The sequence below is a fragment of the Propithecus coquereli genome, unplaced genomic scaffold (genome assembly GCF_000956105.1).
Source record: "Propithecus coquereli isolate 6110/MARCELLA unplaced genomic scaffold, Pcoq_1.0 Scaffold9, whole genome shotgun sequence".
In the NCBI taxonomy this organism is placed as follows: domain Eukaryota; kingdom Metazoa; phylum Chordata; class Mammalia; order Primates; family Indriidae; genus Propithecus; species Propithecus coquereli.
In genome coordinates this window covers 13511880-13530387 of record NW_012155284.1, presented here as the reverse complement: position 1 = coordinate 13530387, position 18508 = coordinate 13511880, and the positions used below count along the sequence as shown (strand labels likewise).

General features: G+C 40.0%; 1 protein-coding gene across 1 annotated transcript in view; it reads left to right on the top strand.

Moving 5' to 3' along the window:
• LOC105826522 (microtubule-associated serine/threonine-protein kinase 4-like) overlaps positions 1 to 16442 on the top strand; it is a 167971-nt gene extending 151529 nt beyond the window's left edge. The window contains exons 3-4 of the mRNA XM_012664502.1: positions 14804 to 14928; positions 16419 to 16442. Coding sequence (XP_012519956.1) covers positions 14804 to 14928; positions 16419 to 16442 — 149 coding nt within the window. The remainder of the gene's footprint in view (positions 1 to 14803; positions 14929 to 16418) is intronic.
• The last annotated feature ends 2066 nt before the right edge of the window (positions 16443 to 18508 follow it).

Here is an 18508-nt window from a genome sequence, read left to right as displayed (position 1 = left end):
CTGGGAATGGTTTGGCACGGCTTTCCTATCCTTCATGCATTGTGCACTTTTAGGTTCTGAAAAGCAAGCTTATGCCAGGCTTGTCATCTCGGTTCCTTAAATGTGCAGCCTGTAAGAGAGAGAGGTTTGGGCTCCCTGTGAGTCTTTAGTATAATACAAGAAAGCCACAATGTTGAATTGATTATATTACAATTAGCAGTGTGAAATATTAATTGAAATAATAGAAAATTAGTATTAAATCTCACACTTAGCAGTCCTCGAGTTATTGGGAGGAGGAGATAAGGTTGGCGATGGTAAGACCGTGGTGGGTGGTGCCATTTCATGCAACCAGAGAACCCAAGTACATAGGTGGATGTAGGTAACTGGCTCTTCTGGTGACATTTTCTTATTGCATATAATCAGATTGCAGTGCAGCTACACAGTGGTGCATGTGAGGTGCTAACTGCTCATGTACTGAGATTCGTAAATTGCCCTGTACATGAATCCTCTGGAGAACAGAGGCACAGTAGTAGGGTGTGATGCAGTAGTGATTTAGAGGAGAGGTAGATCAGAAAGAGAGTGGGATACTTGAATTAAATGGAATGGAGTTTAAAGATAGAAAGCAAGTGACTTGGCTGGGCGAAGATGGCATCTTGACATCTTACACTGCTGTTTCACGGCGTGAGGAGGATGTGAAGTGGAGATGTGAGGCCCAGATGTAGTCCCAAGCCAATCTCGGAGTAGCCATGCCTTCACTGGTGGTTCTCAGTTCTTCATCTGTGGGATGGGTAGGTTGCACCCTATCCTCTCAAGGTCCCTTTGTGCTTGAGCAGTAAATAATTTTAGCTACCAAGGTGAGAGAAGTCTTTACAGAAAATGGTTTTCCTTCGTTTTCTCTCACTTTCTACCCTTTGCACGCTCACCCCACATTGTATTCATGCACACATACTTTCTCCACTGCCACGCCAAGAAGCCCACCTTCTCCTCTACTGGAGCTGCCAGTGGGTGTCCTGTCGCTGTCTTCTGAAACTGAGCACACCAGGCCATCCATCTCTTGCTTAAAATTCATTTTTAGTGGCCAATCAAAGCTACTGGGAATGCAGAAGTTTTTTTAACTTCCCAGATGGAAACTGAAAATGATGCTGCCTTGATGTCAGCTCCACAGGAAAAAAGAGTAGGCAAAGAAATGCAAATGCCACCAACTGGGAAGTTTAAAGATTTATAAAAATTAGTGTTTCTGGTAAATTAATGACTTCGGTATGACTTCGGTGGTGGTAGCCTACATTTGTCATTGTCATGTTCCATTGTCATTCAAGTACTTAATCAACGCATATTGTCAGGGCTAAATTTATTTTCTTGTGTCTGCCTAGCCACATAATTTCTCTGTTCTTTGACAGTACTGTCTCAGGCACCTGCATCAGACCTGGGCCTGAAGGGAGAGTGTAGGGTAAGTCCCCTGCTTGCTTTTAACTCGTTGCTGACTTGCTCACTGGGGAAAAACTTGTGAAAGGGAGAACAATATCATTCAAATATCTGTTTCAGTCTTTCTGAATAAGGACACAGGTGGAATCGTGCTATGAATGAATATGTCTCCTCCAAAATTCAGGGGTTGCCAATTTGATAGTATTTAGAAGTGGACCTTTAAAAGGTGATTAGGCTATTAGGGCAGCTCCTTATTAATGGGATTAAGGCCCTTTTAAAAGACGCTTCACACAGCAGTGTTTGATGAACTTGCCATTCCAACTTCTGCCATGTGAGGATGCAGCAAGAAGGCCCTCACCAGGCCAGATGCTGGCACCTCGATCTTGAACTTCCAGCCTCCAGAACTGTGAGAAATAAATTTCTGTTCTTTATAAATTAACCCAGTCTTAGGTATTTTGTGTATGATCACTATAAATTATTAATGCTGCACCAAATTCTACTTTAAGAAGGATTTTGCATGAAGTAGTGCAGCTTCCAGCTCCCTGGTCCCAGTAAAGGAGAGGCATGTATATAAAGGAACATATATGGACATTACGTGTTCACATGTATGCATGCACACACGTCATACCCTTGGTTTTTATTTAGTGTCCCAATGATGTAGGCTATGCTTGTATTTCTGTCCTAAGTTACTCTGAGGAACAGTAATAATTATGTCATTGACCTTTAAAACCTCTGAAACAAATTTCTCTGAGCTCAGAAACAAAGGTTTAGATTGGTCTGATAAATTCGAGTTCTTTCTTTTGTTAAATAATGGGAGCTGGGTAACCTACCGTTTCTGTCTTTGCCTTGGTTGCCAGAAATCTCTGTGCAAAGTATTTTGTTTTGATTTTGCTTATTTTGCTGGCTTTTTGCTGCAGTGGTATATATAAATAACAGAAAAAATAGAAGGGAATAATCCGTCATGCACACACCCAGGGTGATGAATGTTGTTGCCCCCCACCCCCCTTAGCTGGATAAAATGGAAATACAGCACATGGTCTTTAAAGCTCTTTCCTACATTCAAATCCATTCCAAACACCTTCAAGCTACTTTAGATGACTCTTCCACTTTTCTCTCTCTCTCTCCCTTGATATCATCTTATATCATTCTTAAAGAATAGATCACTTTTACTTTCTATTATTTGTGTACCTATCATCCCTTTTGCTGGTTTATAAATTCCTTTAGGACTTTTTCCTTGTATCCTCAAAGCACAGTCTCATGTGTTGCAAATACTAATACAGTTACCAGATAAAACATTGGACACTTGGTTAAATTTTAATTCACATAAACAGCTAATCATAATTTAAGTATACATATGTCCAATGCAGTATTTGGGGCATACATATTCAGACTTATTTGAATTCAAATATATTTAGGCTTCCTGTATTTTTATTTGCTAAATCTGGCTGTCCTGTGAGTAAACACTGGAATGGTTCTGTACCTAGGCATTATCAGACATGTTGTCTCACAGGTGCCTGCATGGTATGGATGGCAAGGGTTTAGAGGCATTGCACATAGACATTAGTTCAGTACCCTTTTCTTGTGGAGTTTTTTCCCCGCTAGCTGGTTAGTCACACTGGAGTCAGGACCATCTTTGCGGATGACCCCAAGCAGATCTGATACATGATAGACTGTACTCTCTGACGTATGGAAGTCTGTGTGCATATGCCCTCTTATGATGCCTTCAGTAGTCACAGTGCTTTCTGTGGATCCAAATAATGGGAGATTAACTGCATTTAATGGAATGGCTAGAAGAAAACGATCAGGCTTTCAAGCTTGAGAAAGGACCATTTGGAGGGTGATTGGAGCAACCAAATGACTACCTCCCCCACTTCAGCCCACTGATATCCCCATAAGCACTGCTGGATTCTCTAAAAAGGCATGCTAAGTAGCCTGGCAAAACTGTTCCTGTAAAGCATGAGGCCCTGACCTGGGAGCTCACGGTTACTTAATGTCGGTTACTTAATGTCATCTGAGCTTTCAGAAGTAGTCAGTGGCTAAATGATAGATCAGAAATGGAAAGGTGGAATTTCAGCCCTACACATGCCATTAATTTTAAAGCAGAGCTGAGGCATTCATGATGCCGATCTTGGCTTTGATTTCTCTTTTCTTAAAAACAAGGACATTGTTATGTTCTGTAAAGCATTTAGCAATTTGTTAAGATTTAATTCAGGGTGCAGGGTTGGATAACAGTGGTTCCTAGATCCTCTCGCTTTGAAACCAGGTAGAGTGGGCATTAACTAACTTTCCTGGTATGGGGGAGAGAGCAGTGTGTACAGTGCCTGAGTGAGATCTCTCATCCCAGAAATAGGGACCTTGAACAGCTGACCATTTGGAGGTGCTGGAGGAGATCTAGTATGTGATATTTTTGAAGGAATATTTTATGGTTATAGTCTAGATTTCTAGCTTATTCATTGGTAAATATTAACGAGCATTTCTTAAGACAAAAATATTCTTTAGGGAACGTACACAGATGTTGCTATTCAGGAGGAGGAAGAATTTGAAATCTGTTGGAATAGATCCAGCATGGAACTAGAAACTATTCCATGGAAATATTTGTGGAAATACATGATTACGTGAATTAGTCTGTATATAGACATTTCCTCATAAAAATAGAAAACATATTAGGAAATGTGGGCTTGTCTGGAAATTTCTGCTTAGATTGCGATATGGAATGTATTTTATCCCCTCTATGGCTGCTTTTGTTCTTTTTGTTTCTCTTGCAAAACTCCTGGTCCCAAATCCCTCCTTGGCCTCTGTCAAAACGGTTTAGATGTAGGGCAGTTGTCAGAAATGTTTAGTGTCTCAGGGCTGCCGGTGACATTTGGGTGCATCGATCAAAGCATCTTGGTGTGCAAAAGGGTGTTATTGAGGTAGGATTCATAATTTCTTCAGAAAGTAAGATATTGCATATAAATTGTCCTCTAGTGTATTGAGGTTAATCAGCTTACTTCAAAAATGTACACGTTATGTTGTGGGGGTGATGGACTCCTTTGTAGATGGTTTTTAGACGAGAAAATCAAAGCCAAAAGAAGTGATGTGATCTCTTCCATATCAAGTTGAAGGCCTGTGAGTCTTTTTCATTATTGTTACCATTATAAAACAAACAGTTGAACCAAATTTGAATATTCTAGGTAATGTGGAACTAAGTAATGGAAAAATGTGATCCCTGGGAGAAATATAAATGAGAGACAGAATGGAAAGTCCATATGCACAGACTTAAGTATCTGATTCTGCAAGAGCCCGGTGTTTTCCACATGTGAGTCGCTGTGCTAGGTGTGATGAGCAGCTCCAAAGACAGATGAGATGCAGTCCCAGTCGAAACTGAGTTTACAACGTAATGGAGCGTCTTGTGTGCAGAAGTAAATGGCGCTCTGTACGATGCACCCACACGTAGAAGCAGGTGGTGTGCTGGGGAAGGGTAAGGCTGGTTGCACCCCTGGTTGTGGATTCAATGCCAGTGGGGCCAAAACGGGTAAAACATTCTGGAGGGGGGACCTGAATCACCACAAACTATGTGTTCAGCACTGTGCCTGGCTTTTCACACATGTTACCTTCTATCATCATCACTAGAGTGAGGAAATGGAAGCTCAAAGAGGAAAAGTAATTTATTCAGGGCTCCCTAGCTAATAAATGGTGAAACCAGGATGCAAACTCAAGTCTGATTGCTTCCCCCCACTCTGTGCTCCTGAGTCTGCCTGGTGGCTGGAACAAGAACCAGGTTATCCCGAAGTGCCCAGTGCTGGGGAGAATTTGATGTGGTCTGAGGATGACAACAAGCAGGAGGACCTTTGCCAGAAAGAGCTATTAAGCTGTGGAAAGTAGAGGGGATAATAAGTCATTGTTTATTGCAGGCCTTCTGTTTGCCAGATGGTATGATAGGCTCTTTATTTACATTCTGAATTAGTTCTCACGATCACCTCACAGGGTTGGTATCATCAGCATTTGACAGAATGTTTCTGTGGACTGAGGTTAAGAAGCTTGACCAAGGTCACACAGCTACTACTACTACGACACGATAGTCAGGGTTTGAATTCAGGATTTGAACTTCATGCCTGTGTGCCAGTGATGATGATGGACTTAGAAATCAACAGTTTGATCTCACAAGTTTAGAAATTTAGGGTCTTTCCAGGATTGGAAGGGGCAGGAAACACATTTAGATGGAGTGAAATTTTGGAAAGGATTGCACTAACTGGGTTGAGAAGAAGTCAGAGTATGATGGGGAAGAGGAGAAGATGACTCTTACTCATTTGATTATTATTTTAAAGAGGGTAAGGGCCTGGTCCTCAGGGAGGTTTTAGAAAGGTGTAGAGGAGGCAGATGGGGAGAGGAAGGAGGAGGAGGAGGAGGAAGACAGAAGAGGGAGCTGATAAGCAGTTTAACAGCTGCTCCACATATCCACAAAATGACTCTGAGAAAAAATGATTCTATTTATTTGCCGTTTCCTTCCATATATCTTGCCAGCAGCATTCATGAATATCTGTCATTTCCCGGGGGGTTTAGACATGTCTAGCAATTCATTCTACTGAATTATATTTCAATACGTGAATTGAGGGAGGCCAGATTGCAGATGTTAACTCTGACCTCTGCCCAGCGTCACTCGGACACCGCCACCACCCAGCTCCTTGGGTGCCCTCATTCAGACATTCATTCATTCCAGGCAACACTGCTTGGGGTCAGAGTCTTGTTGCCGGGTTCTCATTAGAGTAGGCTCTATTTATTTAATGCTTCTTTAAAAAATCGATTTTAAGTTGTCACATTAGCCTTTGGTTTATGCAAGTGGAGGTTAGGGCCAAACCATTATTTATTTTTTGATAAGAAATTTAAATCCAGACAACTACCACCTGAAGAGTGACTGCCTTGGTAGTCTAGGTGCAACGGGGATTTGGCGGCCGGGGCTGGGTCTCATTACGGAACAGGAGAATTTGCTGGTATTTGTACACCCAGAGGCAGTGATGTACTTGTAATGACAGAAACATATTTTTGATTTAAAATTGCATCTGTAGTTGACATTGGCAGTGGCAGCATGAGGTTCTGCTCCATAGCCACATGGTTTGTGCAAACGCTTTGACTTTTGTATTGTAGATATATATGTTCTTTTTCACCGGTCCCTAGTGCTCTCACACCATGGAATTGGGCTTTAGTGACTTCTTAAAGCAGTGGTCCCCAGCCTTTTTGGCACCAGGGGCCATTTTCATGCAAGACAGTTTTTCCACGAAGTGGGGTGTCATGGGTGTGGGGGACAGTGGTGCAGAGCTCAGGCAGTCCCCTGGGGGTTTAGGACCACAGCCTTAAAACACTTGTCAGGTACCTAGTCTGTCTGGACTTGCCCTGAAGAAACTGTTAATTTCTGATATCTTCTCCCTTTACTTCCTCTTAAAGTATTCCTCTGACTTTGTCTCCAGGCTTTCCTAATTAGTAATGTTGCCATGCCATTTTATGTTACATGTAGAACACTGGTGATAATATCCTAAAGAGTGAAATTGAGTATCTCTGGTAAATTTAAGTCTAGTGGCAAAATAGGAGTTTATCCAAAAAACAACAAAAAAAAATTGGGTCTTGTAGCAAACCAGGTGGTTAATTTGATTAAGATGTTGATGCTCCATTGGTGTCACCCTCCTCTGAATCCCGGCCTTCTGAGAGACCCACGTGGTCTCTTGATTCAGCCTCCAGTTTCCTCACCCACTGGAGACCCCTGGCTAGTAGGCAGTGATGTCATTAAGGACTTAGGGTCAAGGTTCTGCTTCGGACTTCTCTTGTGTTAGTAAACACACACCACTTTTTTCAGTTTTTTTAAAGCAAGCATAGCAGCTCAATATAGGAGTCAGTGAACTTCTGCACTCTCTGGTCACAGGTCTCTTGGTTTCTCAAATTATATTTATGCCGTTAAGAATGATTTAGCAGCATTGTTGATGCTGTCTGGGTATAGTCATTCTTTTGCACAGAGGACAAGAAATTGGAAGTTAGTCACCCATGTGAGCGTGAAGATGTTGCAGTAGCGCGGCTGAAGATGAAAAAAGGGAGGCTGCAATTGCCCATGAGGACGAGAGCCATGGCTATGAGGGAACAAATGTTTAGGAGTGAGCAATGGGCCATAGAAGAGGAATCTCTGGGCGATGATGGAATCGGGGTGATGGCTGCTGAGTCATGGAGTCTGACCAGATTCAGCAGATGACTTATCACAGTCTTTTCCCTTTCTTCATTTCCAAAGTGCAGTGGGTTCTTTAAAAACTCACCTTCCCTGACTTAAATGATTGAAATGCCTTAAGTTATTAAATGTAATTTGCAAAGTCAGGTGCTGATATAGTTAATGTGTTTTACCTTCTTTGGACAACAAAAAGGATCCCCTGTAAGATGCAGTGATTTTAGCCAAACAAGGGAGGGTTTTTTAATATTGTCATAAAATATACATAATTTTTTTTTACCCCTTTAACCATTTTTAAGTGCATAATTTAGTGACATTAAGTACACCTATCACCACTATCCATCTCCAGAACTTTTCCATCATCCTAAGTGAAACTCTAGACCTATTAAATAAGAATTCCCTTTCCTCCCTCCCCCAGCACCTGGAACCACTTTTATACTTTGTCTCAATGAATTTTACTATTCCAGGTACCTTCTGTAAATGGAATCATACAGCATCTGACCTTCTGTGACTGGCTTATTTCATTTGGCATAATATCTTTAAGGTTCATCCATGTTGGAGCACAAGTCAGAATTTCCTTTTTTAAGGCTGAATAATATTCCATTGCATGTGTGTGTGTGTGTGTGTGTGTGTGTGTGTGTGTGTGTGTATATATATCATATTTATCCCTTCATCCCTCGAACAATTGAGTTGCTTCCACCTTTTGGCTATTGCGAATAATGTTGCTACAAACATCTGTTCAAGCCCCTGATTTCCCTCCCTTTGTGTATATACCCAAAAGTGAGATTAAGCAAGGGAGACTTTACTAGAAGGTAAAAGGGTGGGAATGTCCTTCCTCTCAGTTTAGCGGTGGGTATGAACTTTCTGGGAGCTACTGTGAGAGCTTCAGTACATGTTCAGGTGAGCATCAGGCTGGTAGCCAAAACCCATTACCAAATACCTGTGGAGATACAGGATGAGAGAAGAATAAGTTCTCACAACAGAGCGTGTGGCCCCATCTGCCTGCTCATGGCACCGGTGAAGTTGCCAACTTGCCATTGTTCTTTTTGTTCCCAGCTCCACAGCCTCTGTAATGCTACCCCTTTTCTCCCTCCACTGCTTATGTGGCCCTCCTACCTCCCCCAACACACGGGCCACCTCAGCATCCTTTTATTCCTGGTCGGTACTTGAGAGGGATGAACAGACTTTTTCTGAGTTCTCACATGCAACTGAGCACCAGAAGTCATATTGAGAGAGTGCTTTGTTGTGGCGTTATTGGGTCTTATTTTCCCTTTGATCTTCTGCTTGTGGTCCAAGAGAAATAACCCAAAATGTAAGACTGTGGACTGACTACTAAATCTATGTTGCACTTCAGGTGATATGGAACTTTTTTAATGGAAGCTTTCAAAGTCAGCTACCACTATTCCCCAATGATAAAGTAGATCTCCACAGGCTATATTTAATTCTTTATATGGCCATTCTGCTAAAATTATTGCTGACTTGGTATTTTCCTACTTCACACGGATACTTCTAGCTTTGGAGTGCGTCGAAAGCGTGTATCTCATGTTCAAAAACATGCATTTATGAAGTTCCTGCTTTTTTCTTGCAATTCAGGATGGAAACAAAGGAAAACATATTCCAGAACAGGTCCTATGTAGCCTTTATAGAACCAAGGCACAATCTGGGTCTAGGCTCAGTAATCTATCTATTTTAATATACATATAACCATAAAAGGCTACACAACTCTTTGCTCTAAGTAGAGGTCCCACGGCTAAAACAGTAACAGTAACCAGTATAAAAAGTCCATTTAAACAACCCATCTATGGTTGAAACCTGACCTGACAGGTTCTTGTTTCATTCTGACCAACTGATTTCAGCTTTAATACCAATTTCCATTGCCTCTAAATTTCCAGTTATGTCAGTAGAAAATATTTGATAAATGTCTTAATAAGCACAGTAGAATTTTAGAAACATGTTTCCAAAGAGTACAGAGCTGATCAAAGTTCCAGTTCTCACAACAAGCTCAATTCAGTATTAAAATAGAGCAGCCAGATTGCTAGGCAAGCTCACCTCTCTTACAAATTGAAAATGGTATTATTCATTAGTTTCCACCCTGTGCAGCTGAATAATACCATTGACAGATGCTAATTTTCTTAAATTGTAGGCAGCAAATGATGCGTGACTACAAGAGCAACACACTTTTTAGAGGCTCTTGGTAGTCATCAGAAAGCAAATTTATATAAAGTTTGATGTAATCACTACCAAGTATGGCACTATGTTAGTGCCTTTTAATGACTCCCTTAAATCCATCTGTTGTCCTCTTTTCCCTATTAACTCTAATGGGGATCTAGGCAGGAATAAAACATCCCATGTGTTGTGCTAACAGACCTTCCAATTTGTAACATTCATATGATTCCTTAGGATAAGGCATATGCAAGAGTAATGACATCTAAAACATAACCCATCATAGGATTATGAACATTTCATGGCATATGTGTATAAATGCTTCCTAATTTATTCTTTTGGAGTGGCTTAACAAAATTTTATTTCATGCTCACTTTATAATCCGATGTGTGTTGGGTAGGTAGCTCTTTATATTTCTTTTAAGGTTATATTTGAGTGTTCATTCTATAGTTTAGATTTTTACAACAATCTTGTAAGTTTACCTCTGATTTACAGCTGAGGAACCTGAGGTTTAGAGAAGTTCATGATGGTAAGTGATGGAATCAGTTTGGGAGTTCACAGTTGGAAACTCAGTAGTCTGACATTAAAATAAACCACAACTGAAGTGATTCATTTTTGCCATTACCAAGCACCTTTATGTCCTGTTGAGTTTGAAGAGGAGGGTGTAAGATAAGAATATGGGCAAGGCTGGATCAGTTAGCAGACATCAAAGGGGTCGTCTTTTGGGTTAGGCTGTTGAGCTAACTGAGGAATTGAAGGCATACCTTTGGTCTTGTGACCCAGATTGGATTTACACATGAGATAGCAACAAATAAAATGTATGCAATAGTGTTAAATTGAGTGATTTCAGAGGACAGGATGGCATGCATGTCGTCTTGTTACCAGTGGTCTTCTGCTTACCTTTAAGTGCCCTGTGAGATTTAACAACTGAAGTGTTCAAAGTGTAGCTTGGACTGTGTGGAGAAAAGGGGTGTGGTTCTGGTTCCCCTTTTTTGAGCTCCCCAGCACTGGTTCTGTCTTCTGTCCACAGTCTAACTTGACAGTGAACCGTGCCTGGTCTCCTTGAGCCAGGATCCTAGCATGTGAGTTTCCTGCACCAAGGATTTATTCAGGAACCTATTCCTGCTTTCGTTCCTCCCTCCCATTGGCAGAGAGAGCCTCTCCCAGTCAAGGTTGCTGTGACTTTGATGCTGGGACGATGGTTCCTCATGGTTCTTCTTTGCTCCCATGTCCCTGGCTCCCTGCGTCCCCGCCCAGGACCCTTGGCATGTCCCCACCATCCCCCAGACCCCAGGGGACCCCTAACCCTGGGCCTTAGGAGCTGCCAGTTTGAGGAGTGGAAGGAATGTGCTCCTGGCTCGTTCGCCATGTTATAATGCAGAACGCATTTTTTTGCTAGGAATCATTAAAAGCACTATTATAAAATATCATTTGTAGAAATAATAGAAATATTCAATAACCCCATATACCTACCAGCCAGCTTTATCAAAACTTAGTATTTGTTATAGTCTTCAGATACATTTTAAAGATTTAGCGCTAAATTTATTAAAGCCACAAGTCAAAAGCTTAATTCTTAAACTTTTAAGTTGAATCATAATAGCAGACCCTATCATTCCTTGCAGGCAGTCTTGAAAATAATAAAGTATTACAGATCCAGCATCCTCCATTTTCTCTGCCAGAGATTACTACAATTACTAATTTGCTGTTTATCACTTCCAAGAAGAAATATTAATTATTTTAATATTACTTAATATTTTTCTTTATTTCTTTTGTGGCCCAGCCTAAGAAGCTAATTACCATGTTTTATTCTGTTGCTATGGCAGTGGTGGAGGATGGAGGTCTTATGATAACATGAATGGTGATAGTCGGTTGACTGCTTTCCATGTCCTACATTGAGAGATTTAAGTGCCAGATTTAACCTTAGCTGCCATCTTGTAAGGTACTGTCCCCATCTTAGAGATGAGAATATTGAGGCTTGGATGAGTAAGAACTGGATTGTAGACCCATGTTTGTCTGATTTCAAGCCTGTGTGGTTTGAATCACTCTGTTCCCATCTTTCCAGATGATTTTTCTCTTTCTGTATATAATATATATTCTTATAAATATAGAATCATACTATCTTAATGTATAACTTTTTTCTTTACCTAAGCATATATGTTGAATATTTTCCTGTGGTAGATTGGGCTTTGGAGTCAGAATCCTGGTTTTGCCCACTTATTTAGCTATGTGCCCTTGCCTAGTTATGTAACCTCTCTGGGTTTAAAGTGGAGATAATAATATCTACCCCATAGGGTTGTTGGGATGCTGCAGTGCCTGGCATATAATAAGGCCTCAATGTATTTTATCTATCATGTTATACTTACAAATGGAATTTGAGAAAGTGATCTGTTCAGTGGTATTCTTCCTGTTTAGATTTGGTCAAGTATTGTTCAAAGAACAGAGTTTAATTGCATTTCACTGAACAAACATTTATTGAACATTTACTAAGTGCCAGGCCCTATGCAAGGTACTAGAGTTACAGAAATAAACTTATTTCCTCACATTATGAGATTATAGGAAGACTGTCTAATAATTATTTTCTACTAAAGGAAAAAAGGACTGACAGAATTTTTCAGTGGACAAAAATACTTGGCCTTTACATTTTTCCATTATTAAATTCTCCAAGTGTTTTCGTATCTACCCTTAGTTTTCTTTAAAATGAAGCACCTGGGGTAGAACAGCAGTGAAGCCAGAGTAGATTCTCTCCATCATATAAACCTCGACATCATGTAGCTTCTACACCTCCTATCATGCCTCTTCCAAAACATGAATAAAGAAAATAAAAAACATCAAATACAGGAAAAGACATAGGAGGGAGGAAAAAAATAAATCTATGGATCCAGATTACTGGAGGTTGGTATGTTTTTAACAACAAGTAATGTCCTTCAAATAGTTATTTCAATGTTAAAGAAACCATTTATTCATGTAATACTAAAGCTGCAATCCTAAATGCTGTCTACAGTATTCCTGCCCTTCTTCATTAATCTCCTGCATTTGGGCCTAAAGGGGGTCGATTTCTCAAAACCCTTCTTAGTTCACCTTTTAGTTTACATTTCAGAACTAGGCAAGGAAAAAATTAAAATTCTAGACTTAAAATGTAACATTCCTTGTACAAAAATATGTCTGAATATTTTTGAGATGGTGATCAGAACTACAGAGGGTAATTACATTTGAATTTTCAGTGATAGTGTTTGTTTCAGTTAATTGACATTTGCTATATTTATGTGCTTAGAAAAGGTCATAATCTATTATGTGGGGTTGGCTGAGAGCAGGTGACAAAAATCAGCATAATTCCATTTTTGCAAGAAAACATGTAGAAAGAAACTCTGGAGGAAAATCAGTAAAGTATTGATAGTGGTTTTCTCTGGTTTGATCATAGGGTGGTTTTTGTTCCATTATATATATTTGCATTTTCTTCTTATATATGAAAAGAAACTCATCCCAAGTAAAAAAGAAACTTTTCAATTTTACTGCCGTTATGGCTACATAGCTAACATTTACTGAGCGCTTTACTTATAAAATCCTCTAATCCCCTCAGTAACTTTACATAGTCGATTCTGTCCGTTCCTATTTTAGAGATAGAAAAACCAAGACCAAGAGAGGTTGACTAACTTACTTCCTCAGTGTCATTCGGCTACAGGGCAAGATCTCAAAATCAGATGAGTTTTTCTTCAGAGTCTGTGCTTTCACTACATAATAAGAGAGCGAAAGAGCACTTTTGGCAGAATAAGAAGCCATTTTTTCCTCTGCAACTGAAATTATTAATTTCCAAAAGCACTTGGATTAAATAAAGCAATGGGCCTCTTAATATGGACAATTGAGGGGAGATGCCCCCAGCTCCTGTGCTTTGGTAGTGCTGGTAGTTAGCATGTGCAGTGATGGTAAACTAGTTAATGTTCTGTAGTAGTTATTAACCAGTGTGATGTGCTTGGTAGGTGCACGTCTGAGGGTAGAACAAGGGAACAGATGTTAACTCTGCTCCGGGGCCACCAGCTATGCATGCTGTGATTCCTTGTTATTCTGGAGAGGAATAAGCTGGAGTCCCCTGACACACACGACCCTCGAATGATCCTATGAGTTGCCTGCTATCTTTTCATTGTCTCTGTGTTTTCTGGGAAGGAAATGCCCACGTATTCTTCCTCCATTTAATGAATATTTATTGAGCACCTATTACGGCCGGTCATTGTGCTAGTATTGGGGCAAAGCAGATAAAAATCAAACATGTCTCTGCTTTTAGGGACTTTCATTACTATGTGACTATTCACATCCATCCGAACATTCCTGAAGTCAACCTCATTTCCTGTGTGTCGATACTAGTCAAGTCCATGTACCAAGGAAGTAATAGTGTGAATTGGTTAAGCTGTTTGACTTTTAAAAGCATAAATGTATATATTAGAGTTCAAGGTTGATGGGAATTGCTCAGTGAACCTAGATTGACATTGATGTCCTGATTTATGCAAATGGATATGATTATGTATCCCACAGACACGGTTGGATGGTCACCTGCACTTCAGAGGGAGAAGCAGGGGGTGGGGAGAAGAGGTTCCAGCCCCGTTTCACCTTGAAAGAACTCCACTTCCTTTTGTTGGTCATAGTCTCCACTTTGTAGATTCTTTTCTAATTGGTTCCTACATCACTTTCCACATTAAGATTTTTTTCAAAGAATGTTGACAAACACGTTTATTTCTGTGATGCTGAGAATGCTTTGTGTATGTATTATATATCTTCGACACATTTCCATGGAAGAGGCAGACAGAAAAAAACACTTCATCCTACCCTGATGAAGCTCTACACACTACAGGGGATGAAGAGGTTTACCTGGGTTTATGTGGGAAGTCGGTCAGAACCTGCCACTGAGTTGCCTGACTTAATTACAACAATTTCTCTCTGGTTGATATTAATAAATCTTATTACCAAGTATGGCAGAAAAAAACACAGAAGGATAGTGAGGAAGACCCTCCCCCCCGTGCTATGGAACTGCCTGCCACTTACATTGTCTTCTCTCTAACCCAACAGGGAGGTACCTCCTTCCAAACCAGGTGGCGGGACAGGCCTGGCCAGCCTCGGCGGAGACGTCCAACCTCGTGCGCATGCGCAGCCAGGCCCTGGGCCAGTCGGCGCCCTTGCTCACGGCCAGCCTGGTGAGTGTCACCGGCGCGGGTGGGGTGACGCTAGCTCATCACCTCCCTAGGAACTATTTAAGTTTATGGAGTTCGACTAGATTTAAACTTACTCACATGTTAAGTAGAGATTTGGCAGTGTGAAATTTCTTGCTTTCAGTGTGATAATTTCTACCTTTCCACCCCTACCCCCACCCCAAGTTTGAAACAGTTCTCTTAAATGGGCCCCATCTCTACCTCTTGCCCAAAAGAAATGAAAATGTTTCTAGGCTTTTTTTTTTTTTACTTTTTTTTTGGAAAGAATTTCAAACTTACAGAAAAGTTGCAAGAAAAAGAAAAATACAGCTGGGCGTGGTGGCTCACACCTGTAATCCCAGCACTGTGGCAGGTAGGAGGATCACTTGAGGCCAGGAGTTCCAGACCAGCCTGAGCCACTTAGTGAGACCCCTGTCTCTACCAAAAAAAAAAAAAAAAAAATTGTGGGGCGTAATGGGGTGATCCTGTAGTCTCAGCTACTTGAGAGACTGAGGCAGGAGGATACCTTGAGCCCAGGAAGTCGAGGTTACAATGAGCTACAACTGGGCCACTGCACTCCAGCCTGGGTGACAGAGCGAGACTCTGTTTCTCTTTAAAAAAAAAAACAAACAAAAAAACCCACCAGTTTATTCTTTATCTAGATTTGACTAACATCTTGCCCAATTTGTTTTCTCTCTGTATGTAAGTGTGTGTGTATAGATGTACACACGTATGTATAATTGTTTGAACTATTTGAGAGTAAATTATGTATATACCATAGCCCTTTGTTGTTGCAGTTATCAACTTAAGTACGTTTATGACTGCTACAATCCTCTATTCTGCCATCTGTATTTCAGTTTTATCAATTGACTCATTAATGTTCTTCGTAGTATTTTTTTCTGCTCCATCGTAGGTTCCAGTCTAGGGTCATTCGTTGCATTTAATTGTCCATCTCGTTAGTCCCCTTTAATCTGGAATGTTTCCACAGCCTTTCTTTATCTTTTATGACATTGAAATTTTAGAAGAATTTTTTTTGATGGATTATTTTTTAAGGGAGTATTTGTCATGTTTGTCTGCTCTTTCCTGTGGTGAGAGTTGAGTTTTGCATACCAGGCCAGAGCACAGCTCTGGTGATATCCTGTCCTCCCAGGCCATAAGATCTGCAGGCTCGTGATGTCTGTCTGCCGCTCACTTTGACATTAACTTCTAGTCCAGGTGTTGCCCGATTTCTCCACTGTAGTTACAACTTCCTCTCTTGCAATCCATAAGCAATCTGGGGAGATACTTTCAGGCCATGCTCATATGCTTTCAAAATTTTCCCCTAGATTTAGCATCCATTCGTGAATCCTGCCTGGGCTGACCATTCTTTTCTATGGTGATTGAAAATGGTGATTTTTCCAACTCCAGCACTCTCCACATTTACCATGTGGCACACAGCATAAATATTTGTGTATTTTTTAGCAGCATAGACTTGCACATTCCTGTTTCTTCCCCAGTGTAGACTTCTGGTTTTAGCATGATGCTTACTGGGATTTTTTTTTTTTTTTTCCTAGTTGGCTGCTTCTTTGCTTTAATCTTTGGCTCAGCTGATAAGTCTGTACATGTTACTTTCAAATTGGTCATAGGGTTGTATAATCTGGAAATAGATTTTAAACATATTGATGCAGATGCAAATAATATATAAATCAATGTGTTATGGTGTCTTATAATTTTTATGTGTTGGTATTAAATTCTGTTAGATATTTGGGAATCATACAATAATGAGAAGAGATTTGATTTAGGTTTAGCCTCTGGTCTTGCTTTTGACATTAAATAGCAGTATAAACTTGGGCAAGTCGCTTAGTTTCTCAAATTCTGTGAACTCACCTGCACCTACAAGATCAAGAGAGGTACTATACAGTCTATAAAGTCCCTTGCAACTCTAGAATTCCCCATTCTCTTTTCAGAATAATTAAGATTCTGAATGTATAGAATAAGTATCTTCTAAAGAAGTTCCTTTTGGGATATTTTGTGACTTCAAAATTGACTATAATTTTTAAGCCAAAATTCATCTTTTTTCCCTCTTATGAAAATTTTGGGACTTATTTTTTAAAGGTACAGTTAAAGAGATGGTAGAGAATATTTTCCTCTAGCCCATCCCCAAGTCCAAAGTGACTTTTCCTCTTTGGGGGATTTTATTAAAAGCTTGTTTCACTCTGATCATTTGTTTTTTGAGTAAAGAGGAAAATACCTCACAACTTGTGATTTTTTTTTTTTTTGACAGAAGTGCTTTTTTAGCCACTACAATATTATTCTTTACATTTAAATAGTAATCCTGTATGTTTATTGCCAAGTAAATCATTCTGATTAAAACAACACTGTCACAAAGTAATGTATCTTGTTACCTAATACCAGCAGTCACATACCCAAAAAGAGAAACTGATTTATTCACTGATGAAAAATGTATGTCACGTGACCTAAGATATTTGGGAATAGGATACAATAATGAGAACTGTTAATGGAAAACATAAGAAGAGTACCTCCTAAAATCTGTCAGCTGACATTCTTATTAATGATTTACTTAAATTAATAGCTTATCTACCTGTAAGTTTTTATGTTTATGGTGTTTGCTTAAGATCAAAACTGGGGAAAATGCTGAAATATCATGTAGAGCAAACTTAAAACAGTACCTGCATATAACAAGTCTCAAATGTTAGCCATGTTAATAATTATGCTGTTGTTATCACAAGGTGAGTAAGTTTGAGCACAGAAGCCAGAATGCGATTAGCTGTTTACTACTAGATAGTGAAGTTTTAAAATTTCACCATCATTCTATCTTTCCCTTTAGAGGTTTCATTAGTTCCCAACTATAGCGTGTGGAAAACTATTTGTCCCCCACCTTCTGTATTAAGAGCAGTAGAGGAGAGCTGCGTGGCAGAGCACCGCCTTGATTTCCTTATTGTTCTGCTGAGATGTGTCCAGATTTCTCTGTTTTATCACTTATTTCTATATGTCGCTCAAATGTTAATGACTTTTCCTGCTTTTGGTACCCTTTGTAGAACCACATAGCTAAAGGGACACATTAAAGTTAATCAGTTTCATGTTTCTACCAAATTTGGATTGGATTATATTTAAATTATCTCTGCCAATTACAATTAAGAGATTTGATAGAGAATGGTGTGGAGGAGGTGAGAGTGTATACCTTTTAGAACTCTTTTTCTTTTTCCTGCTTTCTCTTTTCCTTTTCTTCCAAACAAGTTGATGTTGGTGGAGGTGCATTGTGCAGTGGAACATTCCTCATTCTGATTGATTCTCTCCTCCTGGCCACTTTCCCCACCCCATTACCCCTGTCTTAGAGCTGTAAGTCATCCTTCCCCCCGCCTCCCCTGAACATTTATCATGGTACTCTTTTGTTTTTGTTGTTTGTGTTTGTGCCTAGTATCTCCCTGCTAGACTGCAAGCTCCTTGAGGGTAGAATTCTTGTCTGATTTGACTTCCTACTCGTTGCTTTTAGCACAACGCCTTGCACATAGGAGGCATTCAATAAATAACGTTGAAGGAACGAATAAATATCATGGAAAAGTGACAGATTCCTTCAGTTGCAAGG